We start from the raw sequence: 24,000 nt of genomic DNA on the forward strand, positions 1-24,000 counted from the left end.
AGCCTGCTCCTGCAGATGGCCGAGAGAAGGACAGCCGGGACAGAGTGAGAGCAGAAGAGGAAGAACAAGATAGCAGGTTAAAAGGGGAAGCAGAGGAGGGGCTGCAGTGTGGATGAGAGTGAGAGGAAGCTAGTGGAGGGAGCAGCGATGCTGGAGGACACAAGAGAGACAAACAGTAAAAGCAAAGCAGTGGGAAAAGGCATTCTGCAGCCGGAGCTGAAAGGGTGGCCATTGAGCTGCATGTTTAGCAACGCCGCGTGCTAACAGGAGTCAGTCCCCTCCCACTTTAATCTCCCGCGGCCCATCAAGCCCCGGCTTCATCCTCCCACCCCTCCATCTTAAAGCCTTCCATTCCTTTCCATCAATCTGCAGTGATTCCCTGTTTGACATACATTTGGAATGTAATCTGGGTTGGAAGAGCAACCATGAATTGTGCTGCGAGTGATAAACAGGAAATAAACCGAGCGGCTGCTTCCTGTGGACGTTTGTACGTCCCGTCATCACATTCTCACCGGAACTTCACAGGCTGGCTGATATTGGAAGTTTCTGCTGTAAACTGGATATCATGAGATACTTGGTGATCTTTGTTCCAGACCACACACACACACTCACACACACAAGCACACACACACACACACACACACACACACAAGCACACACACACTCCTACACATCTGTTTTTTTGCGATAAGTGTTTGCTCCTTTGAAGAGAAAAGGAGCTGCAGTCTGAGGACTAAACAGAAACTGCACACCTGATGTTTCACTGTGTGTGTGTGTGTGTGTAGGAGTGTGTGTGTGTAGGAGTGTGTGTGTTTCTACATTAATTGCATCCTAATGTGGGGTTTTACCTCCTGTTGTGGGTCCAGCGTGTGTGTCTGAGCCATGTTGTGGAGCCAAAACCATGTTTAAAGTGAATTTACAGGCAGTGTGGAACATTTTAGGACCTCATTTACCAAAAGAGGACTTTTAAATTATTATTATTATTATTATTGTTATTATTATATTATTATTATTATTATTATTGTTGTTGTTGTTGTTGTTTGTACGGTGTTGCAGTGATTACATTTCATAGTCGGGTGTTTTTAATGCCTCTCTACGTTCTACCCTGGTGGTTGCCATGGTGACAGGTGTTGAGGGCAGAACTATCGTGAGATTTGATTGATAAATGAAGTCCCGTGTTTCCACCTGATGATCGTGTCCGTTTCCTCCCTCTCCAGGTTGTGAGGGCCTGTTCCTGTCGTCCCGTTGCTCAGTGAGCTAAGAGGATCCAGCATGCCTGGGTCAAAATCTCCCATCATGCACTCTGCTAATCGGGGCCTGCTCCTCCTCAGCTTCCTCTTCCTCGTCGATGCCGATTGTAAGTCCTTGTTCACTTGATGGTGCTTGAATTATACAGGTGAATCCACTAGATCATCGTTCCGCTTGGCTGGAATCTCACAGTAAACTAACTACAGCTCTGGACTAACTAACTACAGCTCTGGACTAACTAACTACAGCTTTGGACTAACTAACTACAGCTTCGAGATCCGAGTGGATCCTGAAGGCTCTGTGAGATCTGAGTGGATCCTGAAGGCCCTATGAGAGCTGTGTGGATCCTGAAGGCTCTGTGAGATCCGAGTGGATCCTGAAGGCTTTGTGAGATCCGAGTGGATCCTGAAGGCCCAGTCAGAGCCGAGTGGATCCTGAAGGCCCTGTGAGATCCGAGTGGATCCTGAAGGCCCTGTGAGATCCGAGTGGAGCCTGAAGGCTTTGTGAGATCCGAGTGGATCCTGAAGGCCCAGTCAGAGCCGAGTGGATCCTGAAGGCCCTGTGAGATCCGAGTGGATCCTGAAGGCCCAGTCAGAGCCGAATGGATCCTGAAGGCCCAGTCAGAGCCGAGTGGATCCCGTGTGCAGGGTTGGAACCTTGCATGACGCAGCACTTTGTGCGTGTTTTTCCAAATCTCCCATTTTTCCTCCTTCTCTGCCCACATAAGCATTTTTTGTTTTCTGAGTATTTCTGCGCGTGCGTTAACGTGACATCAATCCGGTGGATTAAGAGTAATGCTGATCCCGTCACAATCTAGGCCACCGCTTCCTGACGAGAGATCCCCGGTGTGAGAATCCCGTCCCCTGCGGCCTTCCAGGGTGACGGGAAACCTCAGATCAGGATTCTTCCTGCTCAGCTACTTTTCTCAGCACCAGAAGGCTTCTGTGATCTGAGATCTGAGATCTGAGATCTGTGATCTGTGATCTGTGATCTGTGATCTGTGATCTGTGATGGTGATCTGTGATCTGAGATCTGTGATCTGAGATCTGTGATCTGAGATCTGTGACGGTGATCTATGACGGTGATCTATGACGGTGATCTTTGATCTGTGATGGTGATCTGTGATCGGTGATCTGTGATCTGAGATCTGTGATGGTGATCTGTGACGGTGATCTATGATGGTGATCTTTGATCTGTGATCTGTGATCTGAGATCTGTGATGGTGATCTGTGATCTGTGATGGTGATCTGTGATCTGTGATCTGTGATGGTGATCTGTGATCTGTGATCTGAGATCTGTGATGGTGATCTGTGATCTGTGATGGTGATCTGTGATCTGAGATCTGTGATGGTGATCTATGACGGTGATCTTTGATCTGTGATGGTGATCTGTGATCTGAGATCTGAGATCTGTGATCTGTGATGGTGATCTGTGATCTGTGATCTAAGATCTGTGATCTAAGATCTGTGATCTGTGATCTGAGATCTGTGATCATTAGAAATGAGAGATTTGAGTGTGTGACGGTGGGACCGAGCACGTCCACACGGTCCAGTCACATGTGGACCGTCTTAACATGATGGAGTGTGTGAGCAACAGCAGATCTCTGCATTCAGCATCTGCCTTGGTGCTTCAAGGATCCTCCTGGAGGATCCCTCGATTCAGAGGCAGAGCAGGAGAGGCTGGAGGTTCTGGGGTTAAAACGCTCCGTTGAAGGATCCGTTCCAGTTCTGAGCGTGTAGAGCGTCCCGAGGACACCAGGAGGTGACCGTGGTCCACAGCAGGACTTGAGAGACCGTGAGTGACCAGGTAGACGGTCTCCTTCCATCAGAGCTGATCCGTGACAGAACTGGGTCACAACATGCGTGAACATTAAACAGCCATCTGGTTATCGTCACTCTCACTGAGGAGAAGCTCTTTGCTTCAGAGAGCGACTGTCCTTTTAAATCTCCCCCAGCTCTTAAACATTTTGCATTCTAGATATTTTATTCCATGTGGACTGTGGAGTTTTGTAATCCCAGTAAGAAATTACCGAAGCATTTTATGTGTTTTGTTTCTTTTTGTCTAAAACTCTAATTCAGATCTGAACATTGCAAGTTCTTGGTTAGCTCATTCTCCTCCTGAAGCTTCTGACTGCTCCACAGCACTGGCAGCAGCTAACATAGCTGTGTGCTCTTCCATGAATAACACAATCTGACTGGCATTAGCTTAGCATTAGCTTTGCAGGTGCACCCATCTGTGAAGCGTCCTGGCCAGCATCAGCTTAGGTCAAACTTAGCAACGCATTGATGTGTGAGTAATCTGCTGTGACCACGCAGAGAAAAGGCTCTGTTCAACTCTGACCCAGTAAGGTTGTGCTCAGCTGGCAGCCCGTTTGGTGTGTGCAGAAAATGAGACCCCCCCGCTGTATTTCTAACTAATTAACCCTGATTATCTCGGCGCTAACGCGACCCGTGGGCTGGCTAAGTGCTAATTGCACATGTTAAGATTTTCTTTGATTTACCGCAGAATGACGTCCTTTTTCAATCCCTACTCCACAATCAACGTGCATGTGCGGCACAAGCACAGTATCGGCCTCTGGAAGTTTATTGGTCCTGGTCCAGTTGAATTTCAGTGTTTGGGCTTGGCCCAGCTGGGGTTCAGACCCTGAGCTGGCTCCAGTCCTGCCCCAGCTCCAGTTAGGAGCCACTCGCCCACCAGTCCCAACAGCACCAGCTGATCGTTTCCTGGCAGAGAATCCAATTATTCACTGCACGCTTAACGATCGACACGACACCAGAACGAGTGCACGACATTCCCAGAAGCTTTTTAACATGTGATCGGAACTCTGTATATAGCAAATATTCCCAGATATTCCCAGCTGTTATTGTTGTGCTTTTCACCCAAACCTGATGAGGCTTTTCTCCCGGCATCTTTTCCTCATTTACTGGGAACCACTCTGGCCGAAGCCTCAACACCAACCTACAAACGACCGACACGGGTCTATTCCAAGGAATCTGGACCAGGTCCTGGCGGGCGTGTTGGACCAGGTCCTGGCGGGCGTGTTGGACCAGGTCCTGGCGGGCGTGTTTTCATTTCATAAGAAGACTTTAGGGTTAGGGTTAGAGGGTTAGGGTTAGAGGGTTAGGGTTAGGGTTAGGATTAGAGGGTAAGGGTTAGGGGTTAGGGTTAGGGTTAGGGTTAGAGGGTTAGGGTTAGAGGGTTAGGGTTAGGATTAGAGGGTAAGGGTTAGGGGTTAGGGTTAGGGGTTAGGATTAGAGGGTAAGGGTTAGGGGTTAGGGTTAGGGGTTAGGATTAGAGGTTAGGGTTAGAGGGTTAGAGTTAGGGTTAGGGGTTAGGATTAGAGGGTTAGGGGTTAGGATTAGAGGGTTAGGGTTAGAGGGTTAGAGTTAAGGTTAGGGTTAGGATTAGAGGGTTAGGGTTAGAGGGTTAGAGGGTTAGGGTTAGAGGGTTAGGGTTAGGGTTAGAGGGTTAGGGTTAGAGGGTTAGGGTTAGAGGGTTAGGGTTAAGGTTAGGGTAAGGGTTAGGGTTAGGGTTAGGGTTAGGGTTGGGGCTAGGGTTGGGGTTAGGGTTAGGGTTAGGGTTGGGGTTAGGGTTAGGGTTAGGGTTAGGGTTAGAGGGTTAGGGTTAACCCTCCAGCTCTTGAACAAAGTCAAGAGTCTCATAAAACATGCCCCCCCACTATCCTTGAGTAGTAGTAGTAGTAGTAGTAGTAGTGGTAGTAGTAGTAGTAGTAGTAGTAGTAGTAGTAGTTGTTGTTGTTGTTTGGCCACGTCTCCCTTTGTGGTCTCAATGAGACTTCCTGGTTAAATAAAGTTTCAACTAAAAAGGTGGAGGGGGGACGTGAGAGGGGACGAAAGGAGAGACAAAGGGATGAATGTAAGTCATGAAGACGCCTGAGAAACGCAGGACTTGTGAGGGGCAGGAGAGCAGACGTTGCATGTGCCCCCCCCCCTCATCATTTAGTCAGTCATTGGGACTTATGTAACTCCCCAGAGATGAAGGGAACAGAATAGAGCAACAAGGATGGGGATGAAAAGAGGAGCAAGGAGAGCCGCTGTGGGGGGGCCTGGGGGGGGTGGGGCAGGAGGGAGGACCTGAGGAATTTCACCAGGAGACATGAGGAGGCAGATGAAGGGTGGACGGTTGGGGGGGGAGACCAACAAAAGTAATTGAAAGGTCTGCTGGGGGGGGGGGGATTAGCAGGAGGATTAACAGAGCAATTCTCCTGCTCATCACTCTCTTGGTTTTCATCAACCCCCCCCCCCCCCCCCCCCCCCGTTCACTCTCGGCAGGCATATCTGCTCCCTGAGCCAGAACACGTGCACGTGCTTCATGCATCTGCACGTACGGGGCCGGGCAGCAGATCCACCGTTCAGGATGCTCAAATGTGTCAAAGAATTCCAAAGAGGCGCTGCAACGATCCGCTGATGCTGAGCTGGTTTATTCTGGTGACCAGGGTGACCCCGGTAACCACGGTGACCAGGGTGACCCCGGTAACCACGGTGACCACGGTGACCAGGGTGACCACGGTGACCAGGGTGACCCCGGTAACCACGGTGACCAGGGTGACCACGGTGACCCCGGTAACCACAGTGACCACGGTAACCACGGTGACCAGGGTGACCACGGTGACCAGGGTGACCACGGTGACCACAGTGACCACGGTAACCACGGTGACCCCAGTGACCACGGTAACCCCGGTGATCCCAGTGACCACGGTGACCAGGGTGACCACGGTGACCAGGGTGACCACGGTGACCCTGGTAACCACGGTGACCAGGGTGACCACGGTGACCAGGGTGACCCCAGTAACCACGGTGACCACAGTGACCACAGAGACCACGGTGACCACGGTGACCACGGTGACCACAGTAACCACGGTGACCACGGTGACCACGGGTCTCCCTTCACTTGCCTGCTGTGGTGGCTCAGACCTAAACCAACTATAATAGGGGTCTTTACGTCCAACTACAGAAGACAAAGACGTGTTTTGTCCCCTCTTAAATACTTGCTATGGTTTTAGCACACGTGCTAGAATTTAGACGTGTTTTCCATCTCCTTTGCTTTGAGGCCATGACATCTTTAAAAGATGATTTATTGTTTAAAAGATGTCTGATTTTTCCAAATGTATGCAGTTTCTGCAGATCTATGGCGTTAGGCTTCGGGTTAGCAGACGCTGCCATGTCCCCCCCTCCTTGGTCAACGAGCTAACATGACCAACTGTGCAGCCTCCCTGTAGCTACACACAAATAGCTCTACCTTTCCACCAAACACCCTCCATCCCATGCAGACACCTGAACTCTGAACCTCAGCCCAATCTCCGCCTTGCCCTTCCCACCAAGTCTGAGCCCTCAAACAGACATTTGAAGCTAAAATGTCTCAGCTCCTCACTTTGCTGCTGTGTATTCTGGGCCAAGGATCCACATCATCTGGGTAAATTCCTCCATAAACCGGAGGTGTGGAGGTGAGTGGGCAGCTGGAGGCTCACTGGCCGAGCTGGCCAGCTCCACCAGCTCCACCTGCTCCACCAGCTCCACCAGCTCCACCAGCTCCTCCAGCTCCACCAGCTCCACCAGCTCCACCAGCTCCACAGCTCCACCAGCTCCTCCAGCTCCACCAGCTCCACCAGCTCCACCAGCTCCTCCAGCTCCTCCAGCTCCACCAGCTCCTCCAGCTCCTCCAGCTCCTCCAGCTCCACCAGCTCCTCCAGCTCCTCCAGCTCCACCAGCTCCACCAGCTCCACCAGCTCCTCCAGCTCCTCCAGCTCCACCAGCTCCTCCAGCTCCTCCAGCTCCTCCAGCTCCACCAGCTCCTCCAGCTCCACCAGCTCCACCAGCTCCACCAGCTCCTCCAGCTCCTCCAGCTCCACCAGCTCCACCAGCTCCACCAGCTCCTCCAGCTCCACCTGCTCCACCAGCTCCTCCAGCTCCTCCAGCTCCACCAGCTCCACCAGCTCCACCAGCTCCTCCAGCTCCACCTGCTCCACCAGCTCCTCCAGCTCCTCCAGCTCCTCCAGCTCCACCAGCTCCACCAGCTCCACCGGCTCCTCCAGCTCCTCCAGCTCCTCCAGCTCCTCCAGCTCCACCAGCTCCTCCAGCACATCGAGCTGCTCCTCTCATTATCCCTGCCCCCCCCCATTCTGCAGCTCATGCTTTCGCTTTCTTCCCCATTCTGCTCCCCATCTGTCTCTCTTACTCATCCCCTTTATCTCACTTGCTCGTCTGTTCAGCTCTCCCCACTCATTCCACACACACACACACACACACACACACACACACACACACACTCACACACACACACACACACACACACACACGCTCAGCTCATCACTGAAAAGCTTATTTTTCTCCTTCTCTTCCTCCTTTTAGACAGCAAAAAGCAATTTCTCTCTTTTGTCGGGGGGCTGCTGTAAGCCCGTAAGTAGGGATTTTCTGGTTTGGCTGGAATGCCATTAGGCGAGCTGGCGCTGACGTGCCATGACTGACGCACCAAATCTTTTTGATGTCGTGATGTCACAATCCAGCGGAGGCTGCGGTTCTGATATTGTTGGCGTATCCAGAACGAGGGGCTTTAATGGTCATGTCAGGAGTAAGTCTGCGTAAATCCTTTATGGCGCAGAGATATTAAGCTTCTCTGGTGGTGGGGACAGAGAGGAAACATGATGGAACGCACCCACGTGTTCGGGGGAAGACTGGCTCGCAGACACAAAGCCCCCCCGCCAACGCTACCGTGTTTGCTAGCAGGGTGGCGTGGCGTGGCGTGGCGTGGCGCGGCGCGGCGCGGCGCGGCGCGGCGCGGCGTGGCGTGGCGTGGCGTGGCGTGGCGTGGCGTGGCGTGGCGTGGCGTTTGCAGAGCGAGCGTTTAAAGCGCCGCTGCTTTCTCACGCAAACACTTGTGTTGTGATGATCCAGCAGCTCTTTCGCCACTTTGCTTCCAGGCTACACCTGAACTCCACCCGTTTTCTCTCTCCGCTCAGCACCCCCCAGATTTACCAGAACCCCAGAAGACCAGACGGGCGTCCAGGGGGGAGTAGCGTCTTTCGTGTGCCAGGCCGCAGGTGATCCGCAGCCCAAGATCGTGTGGAACAAAAAGGGGAAAAAAGTCAGCAACCAGAGATTCGAGGTACATTGTAGCTTTGTATCTTTGCCTCCTTTGATCACGTGAGGCGGTATGGAGCAGCGCTGCTCCTCAGAACTACCTGCGTTCTCTCAACGTCAAGGTCCTGGTGTTGGTTTGTTCCTTTGATCGGGACCGCTGTGACCCGACTGCCTGAATTATTTGGCGTGTAGAGGCGACACAGTGGCGTTGAGAGCTGAGACTGGGGATCAATAATTAGTTTACCTTCATCTGAAGCAGCAGCCAGCAGCAGCCAGCAGCAGCCCGCAGCGCTGCGGCCCTCTCATATGTCAGATGAGGCCCTGGGCTACGGTGGGAGACACTCCTCCATGATTCCCTTATTACGCTCCTGAAGGCTCTAACCTTTGATTTCTTCCCCCGCCGCAGACGCCGTCCTCAGATAGACGTGGAAGCAGCCGGTCCCATTTCCTTTAATAACATCAGCTTGCTCCCAGGTTTAAGTTCATCTGGCTGCCATCCTATTTGTGATTAAATCACTTGAGGAGATGCTTTATTTTTATAATCTGCACAGCTGTGTGTCCTTCATTTCTGTTCCACCACAGAGGATTTTTATTGGATTTCAGTCGGCTGAAACTCTTTTCCAGAAATGTCTTGAATAATATTCATGCAGCACAGTTTAATGTTATGTAGAGTCACATGACAAAATGAGCTGCTGACCTTAAGGTTTGGTCAACGCCTGTCTGACTCCACCTAACCAGCCTAACCAGCCTAACCAGCCTAACCAGCCTAACCAGCCTAACCACCCTAACAGCTGTTAATACTGAGAACGTATTTAACGTGTTTTCAGCTTCACCGTCTTTCCATGTCCACCTACTGCACCACTTTCCTCATCAAGCTTTATGGTGAAATTATATTCATGAATCATCAGAAGCGCCAGAGCATCTCCATGGTAACCTCTCCCAATTACTCCAGACAATGCTCAGGACAGAAGGCACCTTTTCACTCCTGACTGGATCATCACGCCACAGCAGGGCAGCGTGTCGGCTCCTTTATCTCGAGGCGACACATCATCCGTCTTTATTTTTAAAACAACTATGATGGCTCCACGATTCCCTCCTGTCCTGTCCCCCTCTCCGCCACCTCCATCACTGTCGTTTATAATCTCTTCTCCACGACCGTGTTCCTCTCTAAGGCCGAGGAGCTCGGTTCATCACTCACCCGACCACCCTCCAAGTAGATGTGGTCGCCTCAGAGAGCACGGTTGGGTTTTTAACCGATGTTTCTCCTCAGGCAGCTTTCAAAGCTCAACAGGGTCCAAAGAACGTCAGAACGAAAAGCTTCTGGTAGGTGGCTGTTCACCCCCCCGTAACCTCCTGCCTTGTCCCTCCATCAGGTCATCGAGTTTGACGATGGGTCCGGTTCAGTCCTGAGGATCCAGCCACTGAGGACCCCGAGAGACGAAGCCATTTACGAATGCCACGCCTCGAACTCTGTAGGCGAGATGACGGCCTCCACCAGGCTCGCTGTGCTCCGAGGTCAGTGTGACGCCCACTCACAGTGGAAGAACCTGGTTGGGACGATCATGTTAGAACACGGGGTCAGGGTCAGGTTAGGGTTAGGGTTAGGGTTGGGGTTAGGGTTAGGGTTAGGTTGGGGTTAGGGTTAGGGTTAGGTCAGGGTCAGGGTCAGGGTTAGGGTTAGGGTTAGGGTTGGGGTTAGGGTTAGGGTCAGGGTCAGGGTTAGGGTCAGGGTCAGGGTCAGGGTCAGGGTCAGGGTTAGGGTTAGGGTTAGGTGGTTCAGGGTCAGGGTTAGGGTTAGGGTTGGAGTTAGGGTCAGGGTTGGGGTTAGGGTTAGGGTTAGGGTCAGGGTCAGGGTTAGGGTTGGGGTTAGGTGGTTCAGGGTCAGGGTTAGGGTTAGGGTTGGAGTTAGGGTCAGAGTTAGGGTTAGGGTTAGGTGGTTCAGGGTTAGGGTCAGGGTCAGGGTTAGGGTTAGGTGGTTCAGGGTTAGGGTTAGGTTAGGTGGTGTTCAGGGTTAGGGTTAGGGTTAGAGTTAGGTGGTTCAGGTTAGGGTCAGGGTCAGGGTTAGGTTGGGGTTGGGGTTGGGGTTGGGGTTAGGGTTAGGGTTAGGGTTGGGGTTGGGGTTGGGGTTAGGGTTAGGGTTGGGGTTGGGGTTAGGGTTAGGGTTAGAGTTAGGTGTTTCAGGTGGGGGTTGGGGTTAGGGTTGGGGTTAGGGTTAGAGTTAGATGTTTCAGGGTTAGGGTCAGGGTCAGGGTTAGGGTTGGGGTTGGGGTTGGGGTTAGGGTTAGGGTTGGGGTTGGGGTTGGGGTTAGGGTTAGGGTTGGGGTTGGGGTGGGGTTAGGGTTAGAGTTAGGTGGTTCAGGTGGGTTAGGGTTAGGGTTGGGGTTAGGGTTAGAGTTAGGTGGTTCAGGGTTAGGGTCAGGGTCAGGGTCAGGGTTAGGGTTGGGGTTGGGGTTAGGGTTAGGGTTGGGGTTGGGGTTTGGGTTAGGGTTAGGGTTAGGGTTAGGGTTGGGGTTGGGGTTGGGGTTGGGGTTAGGGTTAGTTAGAGTTAGGTGGTTCAGGTGGGTTAGGGTTAGGGTTGGGGTTAGGGTTAGAGTTAGGTGGTTCAGGGTTAGGGTCAGGGTTAGGGTTAGGGTTGGGGTTAGAGTTAGGGTTAGGGTTAGGGTTGGGGTTAGGGTTGGGGTTAGGGTTAGGGCTAGGGTTGGAGTTAGGGTTAGGGTTGGGGTTAGGGTTAGAGGGTTAGAGTTAGGTTTAGGGTTAGGTTAGGGTTAGGGTTAGCATTAGGGTTAGGGTTAGGGTTGGGTTAGGGTTAGGGTTAGCATTAGGGTTAGGTTTAGGGTTAGGGTTAGAGGTGGGAGGGGTTAGGGTTAGGCTTGGGGTTAGGAAAGGAGCTGGGTTTGGGTTAGGGTTGGAGATGGAGATTAGAATCTGTGCTCAGTGCAATTTTAAATTACGGGGGTTTCAGGAAGAAGTTGTCCGCACCAGTTAGCAAATATGAGTTTTGCTGTATAGGGGGTCCAAGTGATGTTGTCTTTTTCTGTAATGAAGAGGTGGTTTGGGATTTCCGGCAGTGTTTCGTAATGTGTTGTCATGGTTTCGTTGATAAATTCCAAATTGTCCTGTTGTGTCTGTGTTAACTGGGATGAGTAGTTGAGGATGGGGAAGAAGGCTGCTGCATTGGGAAAGGTCCGCTTAGCAGCACGGGTCAGGGTTAGGGTTAGGGTTAGGGTTAGGGTTAGGTGGTTCAGGTGGGTCTGGAGCTGTTCTAACTCGTTTTTGGGTGCGGAATCCAAAAGGGAGCTTAGTTACTGAGATATCAGATCCCCTCTAGTTCAAAGTTCCCCTGTAGGACATTGATAGTACTGACCTACTGGGAGCTGCTCACACCTCTCCACTGGGACAGGACCGCTCTCATCAGGGGACTTTGGCTCATCAGCAGGTCAATATGAGGTGTATTATTTCTCTAATTGCTCTGCAGAAGTTTGGCCAGATTTTCTGCTTTTGCCACATTGAACACAACAAATACGTCCAGCAAGGTTTTGGCTTGAGAAGATGAAGCCATTGATGGGACGGTGCTGACCTGTGCAGGGCTCCATCGAGGGCTTTGTTGGCGTTAGCAGGAGTCCATTAGCGCACATAGAGACGTTAGCCGGGTCCATTAGAGGTCCATTACGTACCGCTGATTTGAAGAGTGCCTGAGAGAGCGAAACTGCTTGAGTGGATAATCACATCTGAAGCCTTCACAGTTCAGCGTGGAGCTTCTCTCACTCCCTGCTCCTCCCTGCTGCTGCAGCATCCACACCAGGTCTCCACTCCCATGTCTGTCTTTGCCATGGCACCTTTATCCCCTTGTCCTTTATTTCCTTTGCCCCCTTTGGTCCTTTAGTGCATTTTATCCTCCCTTTTTGTCCCCTCTCTCTCTCCATACTCGCCACAGTTAGTAACTTCTAAATTATTCACCTCTTAATGGTCTTTGCATCTTCTGCTGTTCCGTTTCATTCGTCTCCTTTCGTTCCTTTTCTCATCTGCAAAGTTTGTGTGTGTGTGTGTGTGTGTGTGTGTGTGTGTGGTGTGTGTGTGTGTGTGTGTGTGTGTGTGTGTGTGTGTGTGTGTGTAGATTGCACACGCGTGCTCATTTGTGCTTGTGCCACTCATTCCTGTCTGTGAAGCAAACCTATTTTTATGTTTTACCGCCTCCCTCGATCAAATCTACCCAAACCCCTGTAGTCTTTAGCCTTCTCATGAATATAATGTCTCCACCCTCACACACACGCACACACACACACACACACACACACACACACACACATGCACACTCTTCAATCAAACACAGTCAGTCTTTATAAAGTGATTAGCCTCTTTCTAGCCCTCTGAGGAGTCATTGTGGAGTGAATGAATGAGAGGCCACCTGGGAGCAGCTAATAGGGCCTGATAGACTGTCGGTCCAAATGTCAGTTTCAAATGGCACACACACACACACACACACACACAACACACACACACACACACCACACACACACACACACACACACACACACACACACACTCCACTCACAGAAAAAGAGAACGTGTTGGTCACGTATCCATGTGCCCTAAAGGCACAGCCTGACTGACTGACTGACTGACTGACTGACTGACTGACTGACTGACTGACTGACTGACTTAATTACTTTACAACCATAGTAACTGAAATCTTGGAGGACTGGTTCAGCACCTGTTGAAATAATAACAAACCTGATGGCAAATTATGTGCTTTCAGATTCAGATCCTTCATAATATATGTGTCTCGTGTGTGTGTGTGTGTGTGTGTGTGTGTGTGTGTGGTTTGGAGTGACCTATTACCAGTACAGTGACCAGTACAGTAGCAGAAGTACCGCATCTTTGTGGAGCATTTCTATAAATCCATCCACACCATTTCTGGGGGGCTGGATCCCGGAGGCTGGGTACACCCTCGACAGGCTCAGCGACAGGCCATCACTGGGGATTCAAACCCAGAACCTTGAGTGGATGCACAGGGCTTAAAGAGTGCACGTCCCCTGAACCATTGGTCCTCTGGAGCAGCAGCCGGCTCCTGTATTTGTTCTGATGCTTGTGGAACCAGATGTGATCCAGAAGTGCAGGTTTCACTTCAGGCCTCGTGCGCTACGTGTTGGTGCACGTTTGGTGGTACCGACACCTGCCCCCATAGTGGAGGATGATGCCGTGTGTATAGGCTCCGGGTCCTGGGTCCTTTGTTCTGGGGTCGAGTCCCAGGTCAGACAAAACATGGAAGGCGTTCTGGTAGTGGGGGAAGGTTCCAACAACACCCTCAGAGGGCTGCCTAGGTACCCTTGAGCAAGGTAGGGAACCCACTGGGTCCCCTAGGGTCCTGCGATGGCTGCTCATCCGGGGGTGGACCTGCCTTTGCCCATATGTGCCCCCCCCCACGACCCTGAGGACCAGAACAGGCAACTTCAACTCTCTCTCTTCTTTCTTCTTTCTTTCTTTTCTTTTTTTTCTCTTTCTTTTCTTTCATCGGTTCTGTCCGGGTCTACTCTGCCCTCTCCCCATCATCGGTTCTGTCCGGGTCTACTCTGCCCTCTCCCCATCATCGGTTCTGTCCGGTCTACTCTGCCCTCTCCCCATCATCGGTTCTGTCCAGGTCTACTCTGCCCTCTCCCCATCATCGGTTCTGTCCAGGTCTACTCTGCCCTCTCCCCATCATCGGTTCTGTCCGTGTCTACTCTGCCCTCTCACCATCATCGGTTCTGTCTGGGTCTACTCTGCCCTCTCCCCATCATCGGTTCTGTCCGGGTCTACTCTGCCCTCTCCCCATCATCGGTTCTGTCCGGGTCTACTCTGCCCTCTCCCCATCATCGGTTCTGTCCGTGTCTACTCTGCCCTCTCACCATCATCGGTTCTGTCTGGGTCTACTCTGCCCTCTCCCCATCATCGGTTCTGTCCGGGTCTACTCTGCCCTCTCCCCATCATCGGTTCTGTCCGTGTCTACTCTGCCCTCTCACCATCATCGGTTCTGTCTGGGTCTACTCTGCCCTCTCCCCATCATCGGTTCTGTCTGGGTCTACTCTGCCCTCTCCCCATCATCGGTTCTGTCCGGTCTACTCTGCCCTCTCCCCATCATCGTTCTGTCCGTGTCTACTCTGCCCTCTCACCATCATCGGTTCTGTCTGGGTCTACTCTGCCCTCTCCCCATCATCGGTTCTGTCTGGGTCTACTCTGCCCTCTCACCATCATCGGTTCTGTCCGGGTCCACATGTTCACGGCAGGGCTGGTGTCCAGCGGCGTGGGTCTAATGGGCGAGCAGCAGATTCAGCATCTCCTCGGCGAGGTCCAGAACCGGACTTTCCTCCTAATGAGACTCTGTGTGGGCTTTGATAAAGTCGTGGGGATTTTGGATAAAGGAGACAAATGTGATGGTTTGCCTGAACAAATGTAGCTCAGACTGATGCAGGAACCTGAATTCTGAATTCTGGTATTATTATTATTATTCTGGAATTCTGAATTCTGGTATTATTATCATTATTCTGGAATTCTGAATTCTGGTATTATTATCATTATTCTGGAATTGTGAGTTATTCCCAGTAGCCCGCGGGCGCGTGGCCTCATGCTCCTCTGATGCTCCTCCTGTTGTCTCTAGAAGACCAGCTGCCCCCGGGCTTCCCCACCATCGACATGGGTCCTCAGCTGAAGGTGGTGGAGCGTTCCCGGACCGCCACCATGCTCTGTGCTGCCAGCGGCAACCCTGACCCGGAAATCACCTGGTTCAAGGATTTCCTGCCAGTCAACACCTCCAGTAACAACGGACGCATCAAGCAGCTGCGCTCAGGTGACCCATCATTTCTCCCAATCACCTTTCAGGGCGTGCTTGTGCCTCTGGCCCGCCCCCTCTGGCGGCCGCCTGCTTCCCCGCTCACCCCTCTTCTGTCGTGTTACTGGCTGCGTCTCTCTGCTGTGGCTGTAATCTGAGTGGACTCTTCGAGGCCTTAAGGAACCCTCTGGAGGAGCACCCCGAGGTCTTCCCGTGCACGTCACCCTCACCGAGGGCTTCGTCTCCACCATCACTCTGTGGAACGTCTGCTTGGGCGGACTCCAGTCACTGTTTCTGCTGGTTTCTCTCTGGAAGATCGATGCAGGCGATGGTGACGTGCTCCGGGAACGCCCTCCCTAAAAAAGCCTCCCTGCTGTGACTAAACCTGCGAATGACCTTTTGGCTTTGCTTGTTTTTCTGTCTCATGTAGAAGAGACGTCTCTGGTGGGTTGATATTGACTCACAGACGTCCCATCGATGCCTCCTGAGAACTGTGTTGGCAGCATCTGCAGTTCCAGACAGCAAATCATTTTCCAGCCAGTTTACCCAACCACCTTAGTGGGGGTTTTCCCCAGTAGTGTGTAAAACCATCCCGGGTGGAAACACAACCCTCTCCTCCCTCCTCAGTCTGCTCCTGCTCTGAGGGACCAAGTCTGGACCCAAAACCTTCCCTGTGATTGGACCCAACTCTCAGGCTTCATGAATAACAAAACCCTTTTGCATCACTTTCATTTGACCTCTCTGGCTTAAACCCCCGCCTAGACCCCCTCTTTCATATAATAAGCAAACATTGTGTATATAAAGATAACTTGTCAAATATTGTCATGTGATAACAAACTGCTTAAAAAGTGTTAGTGTAAAACGTGAGGTTTTCTTGGCGTTGCCGTGTGTTTTAAGGTGTTTCTACTGAGACACGTCCTCTGTTCCACCTGGTCCAAGAGTAACGTCATGACTGTGCTGTTCTTTTCTCTTTGTATCTTTTTAACCACAGAGTCCTTTGGTAAGTGCTTCTGTTTCAAGGTCCACACCCTCACTGTCCACTTTTCTACACACTCTTCACTAATAACGCTGTTGTTGCTGCTCTTGCTGCTCACCTGTACAATCCTGGTGTTAGTAAATGGATGGCATGCATTTACTAACACCAGGATGATCACAACATGTGATGATCACAACATGCACATACGGCCGGAGGCCTCAAGTGTTTGGCAGGTGACCACAGTTTGGCGACCACAGTGTGGCGACCACAGTGTGGCGACCACAGTTTGGTGACCACAGTTTGGTGACCACAGTGTGGTGACCACAGTGTGGCGACCACAGTTTGGTGACCACAGTGTGGCGACCACAGTGTGGTGACCACAGTTTGGTGACCACAGTTTGGTGACCACAGTGTGGTGACCACAGTTGGTGACCACAGTGTGGTGACCACAGTGTGGTGACCACAGTGTGGTGACCACAGTTTGGTGACCACAGTTTGGTGACCACAGTGTGGTGACCACAGTGTGGCGACCACCACAGTTTGGTGACCACAGTGTGGTGACCACAGTGCCCCGGCGACCACAGTTGGCGACCACAGTTGGCGACCACAGTTTGGTGACCACAGTGTTGGCGACCACAGTGTGGTGACCACAGTTTGGCGACCACAGTGTGGCGACCACAGTTGGTGACCACCACCACAGTGTGGCGACCACAGTGTGGCGACCACAGTTTGGCGACCACAGTTTGGCGACCACAGTGTGGTGACCACAGTTTGGCGACCACAGTTTGGCGACCACAGTTTGGTGACCACAGTGTGGTGACCACAGTTGGTGACCACAGTTTGGTGACCACAGTGTGAGTGACCACAGTGTGGTGACCACAGTTTGGTGACCACAGTTTGGTGACCACAGTGTGGTGACCACAGCTCAAATGAAGGCCACACATTCCTCCACTCACCTGTGCATTTGCAGCCTCTCCACACAACAGCAGACGTGCAACAGCTCTCTCCTCACACTCACCTGTTTGTACTTCCCCACTGACTCAATTATTCCTTCCCTTCGTCCACTCGTCCACTCGTCCACTCGCCCACTCGCTGGACTACTTCCTCTCTTCGCTCTGCTGCGTAGAGTGGGTTCCAGTCGATAAGACAGCAGCTCCAGGTGGCTCTCAGGTGGGCCTCTGGTGGAGCCATCAGCAGGAAATCAATGGTGACCAAAGTTCACAAGAATTTGAGCATGCACACGTTTGCACGCTTCAGTGATTGTGAACTGAAGTATTGTGTAATGTACGTTAGAGATGGGGACAAATTCAAGGAACAAATCCACCCTTCAAAGCTTTTCAGGAGGAAGGAAAATCATGAGATTTTTATCTTCCGACTAATTTCTTTTATCTTTAGATGAGTGACTTTATTCCAGTGGTGTCTAATTTCTCATGTATAACAGATATAACATAAACTATATGTGAAGAACACACACACACACAGAGTTTTGAACCTGTTAACATAAAGTAGCTGGAAACAAAAATCAATACATTTCAAGTTCCAAACAAGTGCTGGAGGGTGGATTTCCTTTGGAGCTTCGATCTGAACCAAACAAAGACTTCCAGACTGGTCCAGGGTCCCGACGTGTCCCAGGTCACCTCTTAGAGCCCTGCTGCCCCATAGAAGACCCCCGAGACCCTACGCTAGTGCTGCAGCCACGTGTGCCCGATCACCAGTCAGACCAGGGACTCCGTCCTTTTAGCTGTGCCACCGTCTGTCGCTCTCTTTCTTTTCTCAGTCTTAATCTGTCTAAATTTATTCTCTCCTGTCTTTTGATTCCTCTCACACTCACAGAACCTATATTTTGAGTCTTCTCTCCCTTATATATATATTTCTTTCTTTTCCAAGCCCCCCCCCTCACCACCCCCCCGCCCCATATGCCTTTACTCCTCCTGTGGTACTAACATTTTCTTCTTCTTCTCCTTCTCTAATCTCGTGCATTCATTGCCCACTCAGGTGGCACGCCCATACGAGGTAAGACTGCCGGAGGACCAACGTGCTTCCTGCTTCCCTGTCACCCTCCCGTTCCTACTCGTCCCAGATCTGAATCCAACCAAAGACAAAAAAAGACAGAACGAAGAGCAGCTGAGGGGGGATTAGTCAGTGGTTTAGTCCCCCGTGACTCGGCCATGTTGGTCCCTCTCCAGCTGCTCCAGATCTGCAGTAGGTGCAAGAGGAGGGGATTGGAATTGAACAGCTCATTACTACAACCCCCCCTTTCATCTCCTCCCATCGGCTAATTCTGTAAACGAGCGCACATGTTCTCCTAACACCAACACCATCGCCCCCCCCCCCCCCCCCCCCCCCATGTTCTGTTGGATCGTTCCACGTTCGTGGCAGTTGTTGCAGTTGTTCACCAGCATGGTGTGAGAACATCCATCCCAGCTCCGTGTCCGCTTCATTCCCTCATTTATGTTAGATTTAATATCCGTCCTCTTTTCTGGGGGGGGGGTCTGACCTGGTCTACACACGCCAGCCCCCCCACCCCCCTCCGCCCAATCACATGTCCCACTTGTGTTTTTTCCTCCCAGCTGTTACGTGATCAGCCTGAAAAGTCCAGATGGCAAAGCCCCGCCGCCTCACTCGTGCGCTCACACATGCGCTCACACATGCACACTCGTGCGCTCACACATGCACACTCGTGCGCTCACACATGCACACACAGGCGTGCACACATCTCATGTTTTGCTTTATTTCAGCCATCCTCCTCATTACTGATAAAAAGCCCCAGACAACCACTTTTTTGATAAAGTTTTTATGGGCGCTTTTTTGCCACCCCATCGTTAAAGAACCTCTGGTTGACTTTTTTGACAGTTCTTCTGTTTTCAGGGGGCGAGAAAAGCGCCGGGCCCTTCCCAAGGCTTTGCGTATGTCGTTCCTTTTTTTGAATCTGTTGGCCTTGATGGAGGTCGCTTCATGTCTTAACCTCCTTCCTGCGTCTGTATTTTTCCTAAAATGACGTCTGATCCCACTGGTGGATCTGAAAGGGCTGAAGATCTGGTTTCTATGGCGATATATTTGGAGCTTTGTGTCTTCAGAAAATAATTGCATTCTAATTTTCAGCAAAAGAAATCTGAAACCCTGTTTGTGGCTGGAGTTCTACACACACTTTGTTGGGGGGGCGATGCAGCGTTCTTCCTCTTTTTGACTTGTGGAACCTTCCTTCTGGGTCCTTTTTTCCTCTTTTTTGATATTTTAATCAGGAAACATGCCCTTGTTTTGGGTGGATTCCAGACAGATTTTTCAATAAATTTGACCCTTTTTAACGACAAGTTCAGCTAGGCTCGGAATGGCAAAACGTTCCCAAGTTTCTTTGACCCCTTTGTGCAGTTCTTCCAACGTCTGTGTCAATGTCAGATATGAATGAACCAGTAAAATGGTGCTTCCACTTCTGGGTAATTGCTGTTTTCCCCTTTTGTCTGTGCAACTCTCTCTCTCCCCCCCTCTCTCTCCTCTCTCTCCCCCCCTCTCTCTCCTCTCTCCCCCCCCCCCCCCCCCCCCCCCCCCCCCCGTCGGTTCAGGTGCCCTGCAGATAGAGATGAGTGAGGAATCCGACCAGGGGAAATACGAGTGTGTTGCCACCAACAGCGATGGCACACGTTATTCCACTCCAGCTAACCTCTATGTTCGAGGTGAGGGCCATGAAGCCACACTCTGGGTCCGTGTCGTGCTGGGGGGGTTAGAACAGCAGTTAGGTGTGTGAGCAGATTGGGCTCCAGAAGTCTCGACATGGCCTGTGTTACTCATATTAATGTGATCTGCTGTCATTAAAGCCCGTCTGCTTCATATGTCACCAAGTGAAACTCGGCATTTTTAGATAGAAAGGAATGAAAAGTTGATGTGAAGATCTGAAGGTGTCATTTCATCTGGAGTGGAGCACGAGTTCATTCACCCTGTGGGGTGTTCACGAGCCCTTCCTGCCGCACGATCACGCACGTTCACACGCGTAAATGAATCCCTCTCTATAAAGGAACGAAGAGCGGAACAACCTGGAGACAACTGGGATCTCTCGTTTGTGGCGTTTTAACGATAAAAGTTAGTTAACGAATGAACCCTCCACAAATGGGGACGTTGCACCTTACAGATCCTTTTTTGCTGCTGAGGCGAGGTGTTGGGGGGGGGGGGGCAGACGGCAGAGGTAGAGGGAGGTGTGGCTCCTGGCACCTGATTCTGCCCCCCCACAAGCACAGCAGCACAGCAGCACAGCAGCACAGCAGCACAGCAGCACAGCAGCAGAGCAGCACAGCACAGCAGCACAGTACAGCACAGCAGCACAGTACAGCACAGCACAGCACAGCAGCACAGCAGCACAGCAGTACAGCACAGCAGCACAGCAGCACAGTACAGCACAGCAGCACAGCAGCACAGCAGCACAGTACAGCACAGCAGCACACAGCAGCACAGCAGCACAGTACAGCACAGCAGCACAGCAGCACAGCAGCACAGTACAGCACAGCAGCACACAGCAGCACAGCAGCACAGTACAGCACAGCAGCACAGCAGTACAGCACAGCAGCACAGCAGTACAGCACAGCACAGCAGCAGCACAGCAGCACAGCAGCACACAGCAGCACAATACAGCACAGTACAGCACAGCAGCACAGCAGTACAGTACAGCACAGCACAGCAGCAGAGCAGCACAGCTTCTTGCCCCTTTGAGGCAGGACAGCATGTTTGACTGAAGCTCTCAATCTGTATTTCTTTCTTGGGCTTTTGACTCGAGAGAAGAAAAAAGAAGCATTTTGTGTTTGAGACTTGTGATTCGTCCCAGATCTGACAAACTTTGGTGTCTGGGGGCTCCGTCTTTCCAACCCACAGGATGTCCCCCGGCCCTCCTGGGCCTCAGACGTGACACCAATAAAGGCCTTTTTGTGACTCCAACATCAGTCAGAGACAGCTAGCATAAACACACGTGCATGAGTGCACATCAGCACACACGTGTGGCACACAAGCGTGCACATGCTGTTAATGTAGACGAGCGCGCGTAGAGCCGGATGCACAGGAAGACGGTGGAGTCGGTGGAGCGGGTCTAACAGAGCTTGCAAAGGCTGTAAATCACAAGTGCTGTTCAGTGAGTGTCTGACAGGAGGTCTGTGGAGACTAGGAGGCACTGCACTCCTCCTTCCCTTCAATCTCTCCTTCTCTCACTCTTCAGTCTTACATATGCCTGATGCCACCTTGCCGCACTTCTTGTTCTAACTTGTTTTCTCTCCATGTCTGCTGTTTCCTGTCTTCTCTCTGCCCCCCCCGCTGTGCTCTGTCCTCCCTCCCCCTGCAGAGCTGCGAGAAGGTTGGTACAGTAACGTCTGCATGTGACTCTTCCCAGAATCCTTTTCTCCTCCAGTAAAAAGCCGCTTGTGTTGCTTCAGCAGTTTATTCCTGTGATTTTGTCTCCCCTCCTTTTTCTGTTTGCCTGCTCCTTTGCTTGCTGTAAGATTTATTTTTGGGTTTTTATTTGAGTGTTCTATGATTCACGTCATATATAATAAATATTTTAACCCCTAGAATCTAAAACAACCATGAATAAAAGATGGTGTGGTCACTAGCACCGCTGTGGCGATGTTCAGCTTTTCTAATGTACCATCAAAAATCGCCCCTGAAGCCACGCGTGTGAGCAAAAACTGCTTTAAAGTGAATAAAGCCGGCGGTTCTGTCCCGTCCTGCCTGCTCCAGTGCGCCGCGTCCCCCCTCGCTTCTCCATTCCTCCGGCTGACAGCGAAATCATGCCAGGCGGGAATGTGAACATCACCTGTGTGGCGGTGGGTTCGCCCATGCCTTATGTGAAGTGGATGCTGGGAGCCGAAGACCTGACGCCAGAGGACGACATGCCCATCGGCCGGAACGTTCTGGAGCTGACCGACGTGCGGCAGTCCAACAACTACACGTGTGTGGCCATGTCCACCCTGGGCGTGATCGAGGCTGTGGCACAGATTAGTGTGAAAGGTGCGTGAAAAGCACACAAGGTTTCACCATTTGGGTCGAGGTAAGAAATGAATAAAGTACGTATGAAAGCTCTGCGTTCTTCACGGGTTCCTTCTGCTTCCTCTGGCAGCTTTGCCGAAGGCTCCTGGAACCCCTGTGGTGACGGAGAGAACAGCAACAAGCATCACTCTCACCTGGGATTCTGGAAACCCCGAACCTGTGTCCTACTATATCATACAGGTGTGAACCACGGTTTACGTCAGCTGACCTCGTCCTTGGAGCGTTGGCTTGTGTAGATGTTTCCACAATACTGAAGAAGATGGAACGTTATGTGATCTCTTCTAGCATCGCGCCAAGGGATCAGATGACGCTTACAAAGAGATCGATGGCATCGCCACCACGCGGTACAGCGTGGGCGGACTCAGCCCCTACTCCCACTACGATTTCCGGGTGGCGGCCGTGAACACCATCGGCCAGGGTCCATCCAGTGACGTGGTGGAAGCTCGCACGGCTGAGCAGGCGCCCTCCTCTCCCCCTCGACAGGTCCGAGACTAAGTAAAAGAGACGATTGTGTCACTGGTCAGAAGTCAAATCGGTCAATTGAGAAAGTTTTTGATCTCGCGGGAAAGCGAAGAAGACAACAGCCTACAGATTTGACCTTTTAATCGGTCATTTGTTATGCTAGTGATTCAGCTGTTCCTGTCCTCTCTGCAGGTCAGAGGTCGTATGCTGAGCACCACCACAGCCATCATTCACTGGGACGAGCCAGAGGAACCGAATGGACAGGTGGTGGGCTACAGAGTCTACTACACCTCCAACAGTCTGCTGCCTGTCAACCAGGTGTGCTGCCATTTGCTTCCACCGCTGGTTGAATCACCACCGGCTGCGGACCTGTCTGCATCTGTCGGAGCCGAGTGTGTTTGTGGGATTTACTCGCTGGGCTGTGTGCTTGTGTTGCACAGTGGGAGAAGCAGATGGTGCGCAGCGCCAACTTCATCACCATCCAGGGTCTGACTCCAAACAAGACCTACTACATCCGAGTGTTGGCCTTCACCTCTGTGGGGGATGGCCCCCTCTCCCAAGACCTGCAGATTATAGCCAAAACTGGAGGTGAGCGTGAAAACTGATATGCACCAGTGAATAGTTCAACTTCCGCTCACTAATGTGGTTGTGCCGGGGTTGTAGTTCCATCCCAACCTTCCGAATTTAAGGGCGAAGCCAAATCGGAAACCAGCATCCTGCTGTCCTGGGTGGCCCCACCACAGGGTGGTCCTGATAACCAGATCACCGGATATGAACTGGTGTACCGACGGGCTGACGACACAGAGGAGGTATTCCCTCGACATTTTGGTCGATTATTAGACGGATGGTTGGATGATAATAATAAAAACAGCTCGTTAAATGTTGTTCATTTCAAGGCTTTGTGGGTTACTGGTGGGTTACTGGTGGGTTACTGGTGGGTTACTGGTGAATAGATCCTCTCCTCTCCTCTATGATGTCTCTTTTAGAAGAAAGTGAGCTTTGAGCCTACAACCTCCTACCTTTTGAAGAACCTCAAGCCCTTCTCTGCCTACGTCTTCCAGCTGGCTGCTAAGAGCAAGCATGGAATCGGGGCGTATACCAACGAGCTGTCCGTCGACACGCCCCAGACCCGTAGGTCCAACCTGCAGATTGAGTGGGAATGTGTGAATGTCGGAGAGAGCGTTTCTATTAAAAAGGAAAACTGAGCGTCCCAACAGGCTGCAGCTAGAATAAAGTCCAGATGAGGGTTTATGTTTGCTAAGACTGGACGGCGTTGATCAGAATCTGAGCCTTAACCGACCCAGGAGTTCATACATCAGCAACAACTGATGAACGGTACCCAGAATATTTCAGCAGATTTAGACCCACAATAAAACTCCAGCCAGTGTTGT

The 24,000-nt window shown here is 51.6% G+C and overlaps 1 protein-coding gene across 28 annotated transcripts in view; it reads left to right on the top strand.

Moving 5' to 3' along the window:
• Window positions 1–24,000, top strand: part of ptprdb (protein tyrosine phosphatase receptor type Db) — a 109,835-nt gene that overhangs the window by 59,866 nt on the left and 25,969 nt on the right. For 8 of the 28 annotated variants that reach the window (XR_008950975.1, XM_057035566.1, XM_057035574.1 and 5 more), the window contains 15 exons: window positions 1,218–1,357; window positions 8,225–8,370; window positions 9,719–9,860; window positions 14,980–15,168; window positions 16,142–16,150; window positions 18,122–18,139; window positions 19,687–19,797; window positions 21,444–21,455; window positions 21,839–22,108; window positions 22,218–22,327; window positions 22,433–22,630; window positions 22,802–22,927; window positions 23,050–23,197; window positions 23,273–23,418; window positions 23,596–23,740. Coding sequence is in view for 27 of the 28 variants with exons in the window: in XM_057035566.1 (XP_056891546.1) it covers window positions 1,273–1,357; window positions 8,225–8,370; window positions 9,719–9,860; window positions 14,980–15,168; window positions 16,142–16,150; window positions 18,122–18,139; window positions 19,687–19,797; window positions 21,444–21,455; window positions 21,839–22,108; window positions 22,218–22,327; window positions 22,433–22,630; window positions 22,802–22,927; window positions 23,050–23,197; window positions 23,273–23,418; window positions 23,596–23,740 (1,855 nt within the window). In the remaining variant the exon portion in view is untranslated. The remainder of the gene's footprint in view (window positions 1–1,217; window positions 1,358–8,224; window positions 8,371–9,718; window positions 9,861–14,979; window positions 15,169–16,141; window positions 16,151–18,121; window positions 18,140–19,686; window positions 19,798–21,443; window positions 21,456–21,838; window positions 22,109–22,217; window positions 22,328–22,432; window positions 22,631–22,801; window positions 22,928–23,049; window positions 23,198–23,272; window positions 23,419–23,595; window positions 23,741–24,000) is intronic. The other 20 variants (XM_057035570.1, XM_057035590.1, XM_057035582.1 and 17 more) reach the window with 8 other exon arrangements.

The sequence above is a fragment of the Takifugu flavidus genome, chromosome 6 (assembly GCF_003711565.1).
Source record: "Takifugu flavidus isolate HTHZ2018 chromosome 6, ASM371156v2, whole genome shotgun sequence".
Classification (NCBI taxonomy): Eukaryota; Metazoa; Chordata; class Actinopteri; order Tetraodontiformes; family Tetraodontidae; genus Takifugu; species Takifugu flavidus.